The sequence below is a fragment of the Papaver somniferum genome, chromosome 10, assembly GCF_003573695.1.
Source record: "Papaver somniferum cultivar HN1 chromosome 10, ASM357369v1, whole genome shotgun sequence".
Classification (NCBI taxonomy): Eukaryota; Viridiplantae; Streptophyta; class Magnoliopsida; order Ranunculales; family Papaveraceae; genus Papaver; species Papaver somniferum.
Genome location: NC_039367.1, coordinates 77,541,546 through 77,555,315, shown reverse-complemented (window position 1 = coordinate 77,555,315; position 13,770 = coordinate 77,541,546). Strand labels below are relative to the sequence as shown.

General features: G+C 35.6%; 1 protein-coding gene and 1 pseudogene across 5 annotated transcripts; both read left to right on the top strand.

Annotated features, from left to right (window-relative positions):
• The first annotated feature begins 358 nt into the window (after positions 1–358).
• LOC113319326 lies at positions 359–2,547 on the top strand (annotated as a pseudogene).
• Positions 2,548–4,631: 2,084 nt separating this feature from the next.
• On the top strand, positions 4,632–12,789 carry LOC113317774. 5 transcript variants are annotated; one of them, XM_026565911.1, is made up of 3 exons: positions 4,632–5,474; positions 6,051–6,142; positions 12,553–12,591. In XM_026565911.1, the coding sequence occupies exons 1-2, from the start codon at positions 4,756–4,758 to the stop codon at positions 6,130–6,132; spliced, it is 801 nt and encodes a 266-aa protein (XP_026421696.1). In that variant the 5' UTR covers positions 4,632–4,755; the 3' UTR covers positions 6,133–6,142; positions 12,553–12,591. The 5 variants fall into 5 exon arrangements, with proteins under 5 accessions (XP_026421696.1, XP_026421697.1, XP_026421695.1 ...); XM_026565912.1 differs by having other exon boundaries at positions 12,550–12,568; XM_026565908.1 differs by having other exon boundaries at positions 4,637–5,464; positions 12,550–12,789.
• Positions 12,790–13,770: the final 981 nt, after the last annotated feature.

Sequence of the window (13,770 nt, the reverse complement as noted above, 5' to 3'; positions counted from 1 at the left end):
GCTACATTGCAATCGAAAGCCAATTAAATGACATTTTTTTTCCCGATTATCGATATATTTTGGCTCAGTAGTTTACAATTGGTAGATATAGTACTCCATTATCTACCGATTCTGGGTTGTTCAAGCATTCAAACTAGAAAACAAAAGAAAAGAAAAAAATCCTCTATATAACAGATTTCTCCCTATTGTAAATTTAATTCCAACTAATGAGGGTAGAATCGCTATTATGAAAAACTAGAGATAAGGGATGGGTTGATTTTAGGGTTGGACAACCCTATTTTGGTTGATTACCAAATTTCTAGTATTTTTCACTTTTGTTTTGTTTTATTAGTCGGCCCAAATTCCTTCCGGGTCGCCCCAAAAAATGCTCGTATCTTTCGCAACCTTGATCCGAAATTTCCTTGGAAGAAAGTAGCATCGGAGATGCTCTTAAGGAGTCTTCAACTGCCAAATCCAATTACTCAGTAGTAGTCGTATTTTTTCATGGTCCAACCGGTAACCTCTCTTGCGCTGTGTTATACATGAAACCCTAAGTCGTTGAATCCTTATTTTGATAGTGAGTCTCTGTTTTGAAGTTGAAATTTTCTACTTCGTTGGTACTTTCTCATGTTCATTTGGTCTCAAACTTTTAATGTTCTAGGTCATTGTTTTTGTCTCGTCATCTTGAAGCGCATAAACGCTTTTCTTAGAATTCTGGGTTTCATTAGTATGAATTGTTATTTTGTCGGTGGAAGTGATTATCATGCTCATGACTGAAGAATCACAATATCGTTCATTGAAGTTATCTGATTGGAAATGACCGAAGAAAAAGTTTCGATTTTGATAATCTTTTGACTGGGATTAGAAGAAACTCGTTTTTCTGCTACAGGAGAAGCAATTTCTTTTTTTATTTTCATGGCAACCTGACGTTTTGCGGCTTTCTTTTGTGGTGCAGCAATATAACTTTTTGAAAGACCTTGTGAGTCTCTATCACTACATTATGGCTAGATCATTGTCTACGCTCTTAAAGAGCATCTCAAGTCTCCCAGCTACTAATTCTCTGAGAACAATGGTAAGATCCTGGAGTTTGAGTCTTTTTACCTTGGACAATGATTCAAGAAAAACAGTGATTTAGCTTATTGTTGGTCGTGCGACTTTAATAATCCGCGATAGTTATTTCAGTAGTAACCTGAGTGACGAATAACTCGATATAGGATTATGAGTTTTCACAACCCATGGGTTCTCTACTAAGCAAAGGCTTATTGCTTTTGATAAATCGAACCGGAGATTGATATCAAGTTGGTCTAGTTGGACTTTCTAATTATTCCAGACAGTTAGTTGAGTTATCCTTTTTGTTGCTTGGGTTATTGCTTGATGCCTTCAGGATGTAGATGGTTGTAATCCTGTTTTTGATCTTGCCCAAATTTGTGGGTGTAGGTGTCAGGATCTTTTTGTGGTGAAGGTGTGTGATACTCCACAACTGTGCCAAGCGACCCTGAAACACATGAGGATTTCAGACCCACCAACAAGGCTGCGAATTCCGATATTTCTTTGAAGGATATTGTTCAACAGGTAGATTGTCATCATTTTTTTTTCTCCTTGATGAACCATTTAACTTTACTTGTCTCTTGGTTTATGTAGTTTCTCGCTCATTGGTTTAGTCTATGAACATGGTCAATAGGATATCAAGGAAAACCCTGTTATGATTTACATGAAAGGAGTTCCTGATCAACCTCGGTGTGGATTCAGCTCGCTGGCAGTAAGAGTGCTCAACGAATATAGTGAGTTTCCACTTGTTCATTTCATTTGCAAAATAATGAAGTTGTTCATTGCCTTGAAATCTAGTCACGCCTTCATGCGGACACTCCGGGTATGCATGTCTATATAACAATGCAGGACATTTCATGAGACGTCCCTCTCCCTCTGCCATTAAATGCTAGTGTTAGGTATATCATTTGGATCTGTGTGTAATTATTTGGTCTTTTTACAATGAATTTTCTCTGCAGATGTTCCATTGAGTGCTAGAAACATATTGGAAAATCAGGAGCTGAAGAATGCTGTAAAAACTTTTAGGTATGAAACCTTATGTATCTGTGTCAAACCTTAGCATTAAACATTATTGCTGAGTGCTCGTATCTGAGAGATCTAGAAGGGTGTGACCAAATGTATGTTTTACTAATCCCAATTATTTGAACATGTAGCCATTGGCCAACATTTCCTCAAATTTTTATTAAAGGTGAATTTGTTGGAGGGTCAGACATCATCCTCAATATGCACCAGGTAAAATTCTATGGCGCATGTTCCTATCATTTTCTTTATAATTTACTATGCTCTAAATTGTAAACTGTCCTTGGCAGACTGGAGAACTGAAAGAAAAACTTAAGGATCTTACTGCAGAAAGCAAGAAGGAAGAATAAAGATGAATCTAACTTAGATTTTAAATGGTATGAGTTTTTAAGTCATGAAAATGGCATTTGTCCTTTTGTTGGAACATAAATAATATAGAAACGTTGATCAGATTTCACTTGTATAACTCCATTATAATAAGCTTTATTGTTATTATTTTTATTTATAACATTTTAATTGCGGAGCGAACTGAAAGTTGAAACCTAGAAGCTATACAAGATCATATAACTGAAACAGTAGTATGCGAGAGGCAACATCGTATATGATGTGATGTCATTTCGGTGGATCTTCTAAACTACAAGAAAACTAGATGTGTTTTTCTTTTTATGATTCTAGATTGGGATTTTGATGTTAACAAACGGTGGTCTAAGAGCATCTGGTGGAGTTTGTGCGGGGTGATGTCAACCAACTGGTGAGCATCTATATATGCGGGCTTTATCTCATATATACATACTTGTACTCTGGTTAACTTGTCTCTCCCTTTAGATAATGACCTAGAATGTGGGTGATATAGTGCATCTATGGCAATGGAGTCATGTATAGTTGACAACTCAATTGCAGATTTAATTGTTTCGTGGAAAGTTTGTATTATTGCTATAAAGGGGAGGTTTCAGCTGTTGTGTTTGAACTGGAACTTGCTAGAAATGGACATGGTGAAATTATGTTGTGATGCAGCGTGTTGAGCCAATGTGGGGTAAAATGAAGCTGCTGTATACTACTTTTCTGGTGTAGTTTGCTTCTATTACTACTAGGTAAGGGTATCTGCACCAATTGCGTTGCAGATTGGATACTCTAGCTATTGAGTCGCCATGGGCTAAAGAGTCTCTGGTAATGATATTGTAGCTTCAAATTCTGGAAGTGTCATCTCCTCCATGGTGGAAACACTTCGTGGTTTCTAATTATCAGAAAAGGGGATATAGAAAGATAACCATGTACCCTGATAAGTTTTTTAGATCCATCTTTATGCTCAGAATCACAGCCACCAAGGACCCAAGGTTGGCATGCTAAATTTGCTTAGACAGTAGCAGTTTAAAAACCATATTTTCAATGCATCTCTAACTCTCCCCATTGGTTTGGGATGAAGAGTATGTGCTCTGGGGAAAGAGTTCCATGGGTGTTACCTTCTTATTTCTTTTGAGTCTTTGACAGTCATGGTGATTTAAGTGAGACTTGACATTTATTAGAACATATGTTCACCTAACTGCCAGTCAATTGTTTAAGTTTGTTAGAACATGATCAAACAATCTAGTTTTGGATTAAAACTTTGAATATGTAGTTTTCTCTGATTTTTCTAAGGTAAATAGCTCAAACTTTTTCAGGGTGCAAGTCATTTTTTTTTTGCCTTCAGCCTTTCTTGTTGCTTCTGCATATACTTATTGTGATTCATCAACGGCCTTCCAGTGAAAATACTTCCCAAGCTGGTATCTCCATAAACAATCCAGTCCAGTCCACACATGATGAGTTGACCACAGCAACAAGTATACTACTAAATTGTATGCCAAAGATTTACCAGATTCAGTAACACTAAATTTCAAATTAATGACGGAAAAAAACGGAAATGATTGATGTCCCGCGGGTTGAATCCTGCGGGCCATCCCGATTTTTGGTTTTGTGAGAGAGAGAGGGAGGGACCCACACTTAACCCACCCTGCACACCGCCGAGCCGTAAGGGAGATCCCATTTTTTCGCTTGTCGGGACATCCCGCGGTGAGTGTAGCATTTCCGGGGAAAAAAGGGAAAAAGAAACATCAAACGCTAGTAATCTCCCTGTGGTATCATTTGTCTAGTGCTGAGAGCGGAAAAGCATTTTGAATGGCGAAGAAGTTGAAATGCACACAGGATATCATCAAATTTATCAACAAAAAACTACCAGTGGGACATTGTAAGCACATTAGTGTAATAACTTCACCAAAAGTGATATGAGCGAAGTTTTTGCTCACTTCAACTACTCTCCAAGTCCCCTCATTGTCCATCAGCTCTCTCGTCTACAGAATCTCGTCCTTGAATCTGTCTTTTTTGGCCTCTCGGGGCCGGGGTATAATTAACACCGTATACATCTACCCACATAATAGAAAGTTAGAAATTGTCAAAATTAGGTTCAACTGCTCCCTCACTCTCCCGCTCACCAAGCAAACAAATTGCCGTTAGATGATGATTTCACAGCTCTATAATCAACTACCAATTCGACACAACGCAACGCAACTTCTCATGAAAAAGCATAACTAACCGGTTTTTATGCAACAACACATACTCTAAATACATTAATACCTCCCAATTAAATCTCAAACTACACCACAAAAAAGAAAAAAGAAATCAAACGCAAGCTATCTCCAGCTTTTTGTAATCTCTAGATTACCTCTGCAAATTGAAATGGGTTGTAATGAATCCAAGCATGATGTCGTTACCGGTAACACGGTTAAAACTCCTCCTCCACCGGCACGTAAAAATTCTAACACCATCAGCGTTAAAAAGAGCAAGGATTTAGAAGTTATCCCTGAAATTACTGATGATGTCAATATTACGGCGGAAGCAACAAACTCATCAGCACCGCCATTATCATTGCGGTCATCGTCGTCGTTAAAGAGCAATGATAATAATAAGACTGAGTTGGCGCTGGCTACGGACAACAGCCCTATCGTAACCTCAAAGGACATAAATACCGTAAATGCGGAGCAGCAACAATTGAAAGAAGAGGATCCTGTACCTGTAGTTAAATCTGCCGCCGATGACTCATTAAACGACGCATTAACAAAGGAAGATAATGTTGTTAATGAGAGACATCAACGAAGACTCTCAGGTTCATCCGACCATTATTTTTCATCGAGGAAAGATGAAGCTGCAATTAAAGCCATTATTGCGGCGGCTGCAGCGGCTGATAACCATGGTGTTGAAAAAGAAGATGTGGTCGAGGAGTTTCTTGATCAAGATGACGACGATCAGAGTAACAAGTTAGTAAGTAATCATGACAACCAAGAGGAGAAGGTAAAGACAGATTTAGAAGAAGAAGAAACAAAAGAAGAAGATGTCGATGACAAAAACATTATCAAGAACGGTACTGATGGCGGTGATCTAAACAACGGTATGTTTATGTACGTATTTCCTTGATAAATCCTTTCAGTTAACTTCTGTTCTGCACGTGTAATTAGTAATTTTTCATGTTGGTTTGTTGTAATAACCAACGGCAAGTTCTACCACTATTGACCGTGGAACTAGAGTTGCATGGATTTATTTAGCCCATACCTAGAGCCAGAGATTTCAATCCTCCCAGAATGCCTGAAAAGGAGTCAATCAAGAAATCAAAATCTCAAGATTGACCAGTCAGACGTAAAAGTCCCAGTCCAACCTCTCTAAATTGACCATGTTTTGACCGTGAGGCATTTTAAACAACCTGCTGCAAAATTTTCATTGGATTCTCTCCAACCATAAGGTACATATTTTGTCCTGACATATGAAAAAATCGGTATGAGTTTTTTTCAGAGACATGTTAAGACTGTTAAGTTGGCGAGGAAATTATGTGGGCGATGATACAAATTTATACAGCCAATGGTTGTATTAACTCATTGAGAAAAATCTCATAATATCTCAATGGATAAATCATTTTTTGTTATACCTCCTAATCTGTACGGATGAATGTTGAGAGAGATTGAATAAAATTCCTTTTGCAGTAAAATCGCCGGAAGCATGTTTGCAAGAGCAAGAATTGTCAGAAGAACCGGAAGTTGCGACAACAATAACACCAATGGTTGATCAACAAAAGGTATTATTAGACTTGTAAAAATTCTAGATGTACCGTCCTCACAAACAACACTAATACCGCCTTTCACATATATTTTTTCTGTTGTGTCTCATGAAACACTAGTATCACCATTCCCCTTTTAAGAATATATTCGGGTTTTCATTCTTTTAGTGTTGTTATTCGAGCGTTTCGGATGGAACCACTGTTTCGATAAGGGGTAGGATCCTTTTACATGCTTGATTGACATTATTTTTACATTTGTCCCTTTTACTTATTATAATCTTATGGTTCTAATTTTTTCATGAAATGTTCTTTGCAATATACACTATATTTTCATTAAAAAAGAACGTTATTATTAGAGCGTCACATTCCAATAGATGGGCGTCACCTAATAAGATAAAACGGATCACCCATAAGTAATTTCAAAAATCCCTTATCTAAAATAATTTTATAGTGACTAAATTACCCTCATTTAGCTAGTGTTAACCATTTAACTAAATTAGCTAATCTAGTAGTATTAATTACTAAATTAGATTAATGATTTTAATTCATAGTAAGACATAGAAAATTGGAATTTATGTTTTGGTTTTTGGAAGGGAGAGTAAAAGGGAAAACGAGATTTTTTGAAAATCCTAGATTTTGAACCAAGTGAAAAATTTGAGGAGAACAAAAGTTTACATACCTCCGATGGAGATCGTGATTCACCTAGCCAAAGGCTGGAATTTTTTTGCCTTTTCAGAATGGATTACGGTTGGGTTTTTCTCTTCGTAATCAACCGTAAAACTAACTTACGGCTAGGTAATGATGAACTACCAACCGTAACTGGGTAAAACTGGAAACACCTAATTATAAACCAGTCATGATTAGGTATTTGGTTTTTTGAAGCAAACCGTAAGTCTGATTTTTGGAAAATTTACGGTTAGATTTTATCTGGGCCCAACCGGAGAGTACTTACTGTTTTAACAAGACCCAACCGTAACTCCTGCCTCCTGCGTTAAATTTTAATTTTTGATCCTAAAATGGAGAAGGCAGTATGTTCATTGCCGAAGAAACAAATGGTGATGGCTTGGTCGTGAAGTGGATGGCTAACCCCCGACTGAATCAAAAGATAAAATTAACATCTCCTGGAATTACGAATTGTCCAACTAAATACGCGTCAAAATCTAACCCTGTCATCAAATTACGATTAACAACGCGTCAAAATCTAACCCGGGACTAAATTCACTATTTTTTAGGATTGAGAGGATAACAGTGAATCTCTGCAATCAAGAATTAGTTCGCGGACAGTTTATGGAAGGAAAATTTTTTGTTTGGTCCTAGGTCCATATAGTTATTTATAGTAGGGTCCAACCGAATTTTGTTTTTATCCGGAGGTCCAAAATTAATTAAAACATGGAAATGTCCATAATGCCCATTACTACCAAACGTGTGTGTCTACACTGCTTACAAATTTGAGTACATATCTGGTACACTGCTTAAAAATTCGAGTACATATTTGCTACACTGCTTACAAATTTGAGTACATAGCTGTCGCACTGCTTAGAAATCTGAGTACATATCTGTCGTACTGCTTACAAATCCGATTATATATCTGAATGCTTACAAATTCGAGTACATATTTGCTGCACTGCTTCCAGGTAGAGTACAAATCTGTAAGAATCAATGATAAATAATTTAGAAAACGTATTACATCACATACATTGTGATGATTATAATTTTTCTTCGACTGTATTGCCATGCTTCTGGGGGCAAAGCAAGGATCTTCTATTATCGTTTTCTTCTCAACTGCATATAGATTGACTCGCTTTACGTACTGCTAGTGTCAATGCCTGCAGACACACAAAAATTAAAACGTTCATCATAGGGCCCATAACTTATGCCCAAACATACAGAGTCTAATTTGAGGAACCATACAAACCAATGCAAATAAAACTCATAATGCACGACAAATGGTCTCCATTAATAAATCCAGAATTTAATGAACCTGAAAAACTGTGGGCTGCACGGTGATATTACTTACTGAGCCATCCTGCTCTGTTGCGGTCTCCACCAATAAATCCTGCAGAAATACATCGAAGTCTGGTCAACAAAAGCAGCAATCTCATAGAAATCCAGTCATAATATAACTGAAAAACTATATTACTTCTGCTGAAATAAGTCGTGCAACTATGTTTTTTGTTTTTGCTAGTTTCTTACGGTTAATCGACAACCAAAAAACTAAACTGGAAGCACATAATTGGCATTCTTGATGCCCCTGCCATTAATCCAAAGCATCTAATTAATACACAACAGTTAATACATTAAGAAAAAGAAAAAAAACATTAGTATCAACAATGAGAAGACATTTACAGCATAAGCTGCGCTTTACCCCGAAGCTAACATTAGTAGTTTTCCTCAATCATAGCCATAAAGAATTAAAAGGGGTGTAATTAAATTCAAATTACCATGGGAGGTTATCAATGATTTTACTTGTCGATTGTTGCCACATAATGAGAAATTTTTTATCAGCAGTAGCTTAATCAAATCTAAGAAGAGCCGAACCTGAAACACAGGAGACATTAATTTAACATCTAAAATAAAAATGGTTCTAAGCAAGCACAGGGATTGCAATTCGGTGGATCAATGAAGGAACCCCAACCTTGAGTGTTACTGAGAAAAGTACACATCTGTTCCAACAACGAAGTTCTCTATGTCACATTTGGTATGCAACTCAGATATGCGCACATATTAATAAATTTAATCTGCTTGCAAGGCTCTATTATTGTCATGGAAATATATACTCGATAGGATAATAAAATAGCAAAACCCAAACTCCTGAATCAGCTAATATCAATATAGAAGACAATGGTCATGGAAAAAATCAATTAATGTTCCACTGAAGAAGAATTCTTTTCAAAGACATCTAAATCAATTCTTGAGTTCTACGCTATGTCTCCAATTTATGCTCATTTCCTAAGCTTTATCAAAACCATTGTTTGGGTGTATTCTATCATTGTTTCATCTGATGTGTTCAACTTAGTCAGCATTAACAACTGTCCAGATGATAAATAAGAAAGTTAAGTTAACATATTAACTGAACCAAACCTGTGAGAGCAATCATTCTACACCGCAAAATCCCTATTATTGTAGCGATTTTTCAATAGCATTTTTCTCATCTTTGGTCGACTCTTCCTGCAAAGGAAAAATAAAGAAATGGTTAACCATTTAGTTGTATATAGAGTTGATAAAAAAAAGATCAACATTGGTGTCAGGGAGAACATACTGGAGCTAAAATGCATTCTTAAAAACGACAATCGTTGCAACATAGGAATATTCTTTGATAGTAATTAACTTAAGGTTAGTTATTTGTATACACGACTCATGGGGACTGTATTGGCTAATGCAACTCCATAGCAGTTGGGGCTTTAGTTCAATATTAACAGCTCAACACCATAGTACCAACTCCATATGCTCATCATCAACGACCGGTTGTCTCCCAGCCAACTTTAATGTCGTTTGATGCATATGGTTGAGAAGCAATACCAAAAGGCAGTACCAATGGAGTAACGGTGGTTTTGAGCAGCAAAAACAACATACGGAAAAAGGAAACACCAATGAAAGCCTATTCTACACAGTAATCTACTTTTCATGGATTTCATAGGTACATCAACGGGAGAAAAAGAAGCAATACCAAAAGGAGAGAAATTAAACCATGGTTGTACCTGCAAAAAAAAAAACTAAAACTTGTGAGATGATCAAGCATAGCAAAACTAAAGTAAAAAACATCGAAAAAAAATCATCTGGATTTATAATTAATCTCTCAACCTTACAATATCTATGAACTCAAGCATGGAGTAGCTTGACCAACAGATAATATATGTCTGCAACACGGCTGCAACACAGCTGGATAGAGGAAAAAAATGGAGAAAGAATATGGTTTTAGGGCTATGAAAGTTTGCGGCAGGTATATGATGACGATAGGTATCTGTTATCTCGCAACTGCATATAAAATGGCCTGTGGAGCAAAATTGGAAGGCGCAGCTTCCTAGCAAGCTTGCTAACATCTTTGCTGACGATAGATATCTGATGATGAAGATCCATGATTTCATGTATATCAGGATAATCCCTGACAAGATTTTTGTAAGATTTGTTAGAATACGGGGCATCCAACTCAAAACCAATTGGCTTATAAGCCGTAGGAATCTATGAATATAACAAAATCAAAAGAAGTGATAAGTCTATGAATAAAAAAAATAAAATCAAAGCATCTTATTTCCAGTATGCGATATATCTACTGTTGGATCAAACAACAAAAATCATTATTTAAACAAAAAATAAACAATAAACTAGGTTTTTTGTCAGTATAGCATATATGTACTGATGGTTCATACACAAACAACCGAAAAAAAAACCTAAAACCAGCAAAATAAAACTATTATGATCATATCTAGTAACAAAATGAATAATAAAAACGTAATTATTCAGTATGCATATATTACTGCTGGATCAAACAACAACAAAAAAATTTTATTTAAACAAAAACTAAACAATTAACTAGGTTTTTTGTCAGTACATCATATACAAACTGATAGTTCATACACAAAAACAACTGAAAAAAACCTAAACCCAACAAAAGAAAACTAGTATAATCAGATCTAGTAACGAAATGAATAAAAAAACGTAACTATTCATCTAGATCTGGATTATTTTCATGAAAATGAAGGAACACTTGATTAATCATGCGTGCAAATTGGAAAACATAATCAAACATCAACTAATTAATGATTAGATCTTGAAACCTTCGAATAAACATTACGAGAAGAAGATTAATAAGGAAAATCAACTTACCAAAGGCTAGAATCGATTTGGGTTCTTGAATCGATCAAGATGTTCTATAAATCTTCGTTTTCAAGCTTTATCCTAATACAAAAAACTAGAAATTAAAGAATGAAGAAAATGAATGAAGAAAAAACAAGATTTCCCGCATCAGTAGAGAAGAGGAGAGGGAGAGGGGGAGAGAGAGAGAAACTGAATCTGAGAAGAAAAAGAATATGGAGAGAAATTGGCTTATGTTTTTGTTATATATAGTAAAGGCTATTTTGGAAATTCTAAAAATGCACGTAATATTTACACACGTGTGCAGGACCTGGGCTTAAAAAATTAGGTCAATTTTTCTCTTTTCTTTTAATTATGGACCTACCGTTACTGGGCTTTAGTGGGTGGACCTTCCACTAACTAAGAACACTAGAATAGTACCTACAGGTAATTCCTACTTTATGGAAAGTGGGGTACTTGTATTTAACTTCAATATTTCCCATCCAACGGTGAAAAGTAACTTAATTCCTTGAAAGTCTCTCTTATCATCTAAAATTCTAACTAATTATTGATTTAATCCTTAACTATACCGTAAATTCCAAGTAATTATTCAAATCTTAACAAGAAAATAGGCACAAGAATACTTACGGTTAGCTATTGTAAATCAAACCAAGCCGTAAGTATCTACGGTATATAACTACATGAATATTTACGGTTAGTTTTTTGATGTTCGAACTTAATCGTAAATAAAAACCTAAGTTTTAACTAATTTTACGGTTAAGAGTTCTTAGTTTTTACCTGACCGTAACTGATTCTGCAAACCTAATTTTTCCTAATTATTTCAACAAATCAAATCATTCAAATGCTAGACGGGGAAAAGTATTGGGTTTGTGTCGAATCAAACATCACACAATCGTTGGGTGCGATTAATTAAGGAATTTGAAATTATGCGTCGGTTTCATCTTGGTTTTCTTAACTGAGCAGTTGATTATCAATTTTCGTCGGATTATTGTCGATCATCATCACTGCTATTGATTAGCAGAAGAGAAACTGATTTTAATTCTTTTTTTTCTTCTTTTTCTTTTTTTTATTGATTAGGTTTAAATATATGGAAGGACAGTTGAGACTTTTTAGATTCCTTTTAGGACACCCTCTAACCAACTAAATAGACGTTATTGGAATGTGACGCCCCAATAATAGCTTTCTTAAAAAAACCCAGACTGCACGAGTAACCTTATCATCCAACAATTGGATAATTTATAATTAGCTTTCATCTGGGGGCTATGGAAAAAAAATTCCAAACTCCCAAAATAATGTCAATTTATGCATGTCAAAAGAATTATGTGGGACCTGTACTCTTCACGGAGAAGTCACACTTTTTGTTATTCCTATTATTTTGTCCAGCAATTTTATACAGATCGCCAAAAAAAAAAAACAATGAGAAAACCGCCTTTCACAGATTTTCAGAAAGTGGCCCCCACCCCTCGGGAGTTTAGCAGGGGCCCCTGCATTGTGTGTGGCGGTTTTTTTCTGTTTTTTTTGCTCGGACTATTGATACTTTTTGTATTTTGTCTCAGTGGCTCGAGAATTACTTAATAAAATTTCCAACTTTAACATCTTTGTCTTTGATGCAGCAGGAAAGCGCGATTACTACAACAAAAAATTGGACAAACACCAATGAAACAACATAATGATTAAAAACTCCAGTGGATAAATTCATAATTAAGGTGTGGTTGACGGGACTGTAATTTGTATCGATTTGGAGGGAACAATATTGTTGCATGAATTTCTTATTGATATCATTTCGTCATTAGTTGTACCTGTAATTAGTTTTGCTTGCAAAACCATCTTGAGTTTAATGTTTTTTCCCCCTAGAGTAGTGTACGGTTGAGAATTACTAAGTAATCAAGTATACTGACATTGGATGATCTTTATTCTTTTAGTAAAATTACAGATGTGAAAAATCAAGTCGCGTATAATTTATGAGAAAGATCATTCTCTTCGAAGCAATTAACATTTTTTTAATCAGAATATTGATAGCGTCATTTATATATCGGCTTTGTTACATGACAAATCTGTTAAACAAACGGCAAGGTTCAAGACCATTATATAAGAAATTAAATAGACAACAATATTTATAACTATTACATTAGCATCATAGTTTTTATGTTTGAACAGGTAATCCAATTCTAGCGTTTCAATTAAACCCGACTTTATCATTCCAATAAACCAAGAACCAAGTAAGGCTGTAAATAAGAAAAATGCATTGGTTTGCAAATCTACCCAGAACGGCTGCGTAGGAGCCGATCTGAACAAATAAAGATTTAGGCGATTAGGATTTTAGTTATCACTTTTGTGGGAGAAGAGAGTAGAGGAGAGAGGGAGGTTTTAGTTGTAGTTAAGGGTGCAGGAGTAGATCCTGGACTATAGCGATTGAGACCTTAGATGACTAAAAAGCCCATTGGCTCAGACACTATTGTGTCTCGCTGCTTCTTCTATCCATCTCCTAATCTCTTTCAGCCGGTAGGTTTTTTCTTTTTTGAAGCATTTTCCCTTGTTTTTTGTAATAGTTTTTCAAATTTGTTTTCAATTTGGGTTATTGTTGTATGCTTGTATCTCGTCCTCTAATATTTCAGTGGTTTTTTCTGGCGATGATGCTCAAGATTTAGTATATGGGTGTTTCTAAATGACATTCATCTTCCACCTCAACCACAATCACAACGTAAGCAACTCTAGTCACTATTACTGCTTCAACAATTACAATATTACACAATAATAATAACAACAAAAAAAGGTACTCACTCTGATCGATTATGACTGATCCAAAATCATATGTTACTTTAGTTTAAATAATT

Coding starts and splice junctions, on each gene's coding strand:
- LOC113317774 (XM_026565908.1), top strand. CDS start 4,756: ATGGGTTGTAATGAATCCAAGCATGATGTCGTTACCGGTAACACGGTT. Junction 5,465..6,050: donor TGGCGGTGATCTAAACAACG/GTATGTTTATGT, acceptor TTCCTTTTGCAG/TAAAATCGCCGGAAGCATGT. Junction 6,143..12,549: donor CAATGGTTGATCAACAAAAG/GTATTATTAGAC, acceptor TCTTTGATGCAG/CAGGAAAGCGCGATTACTAC.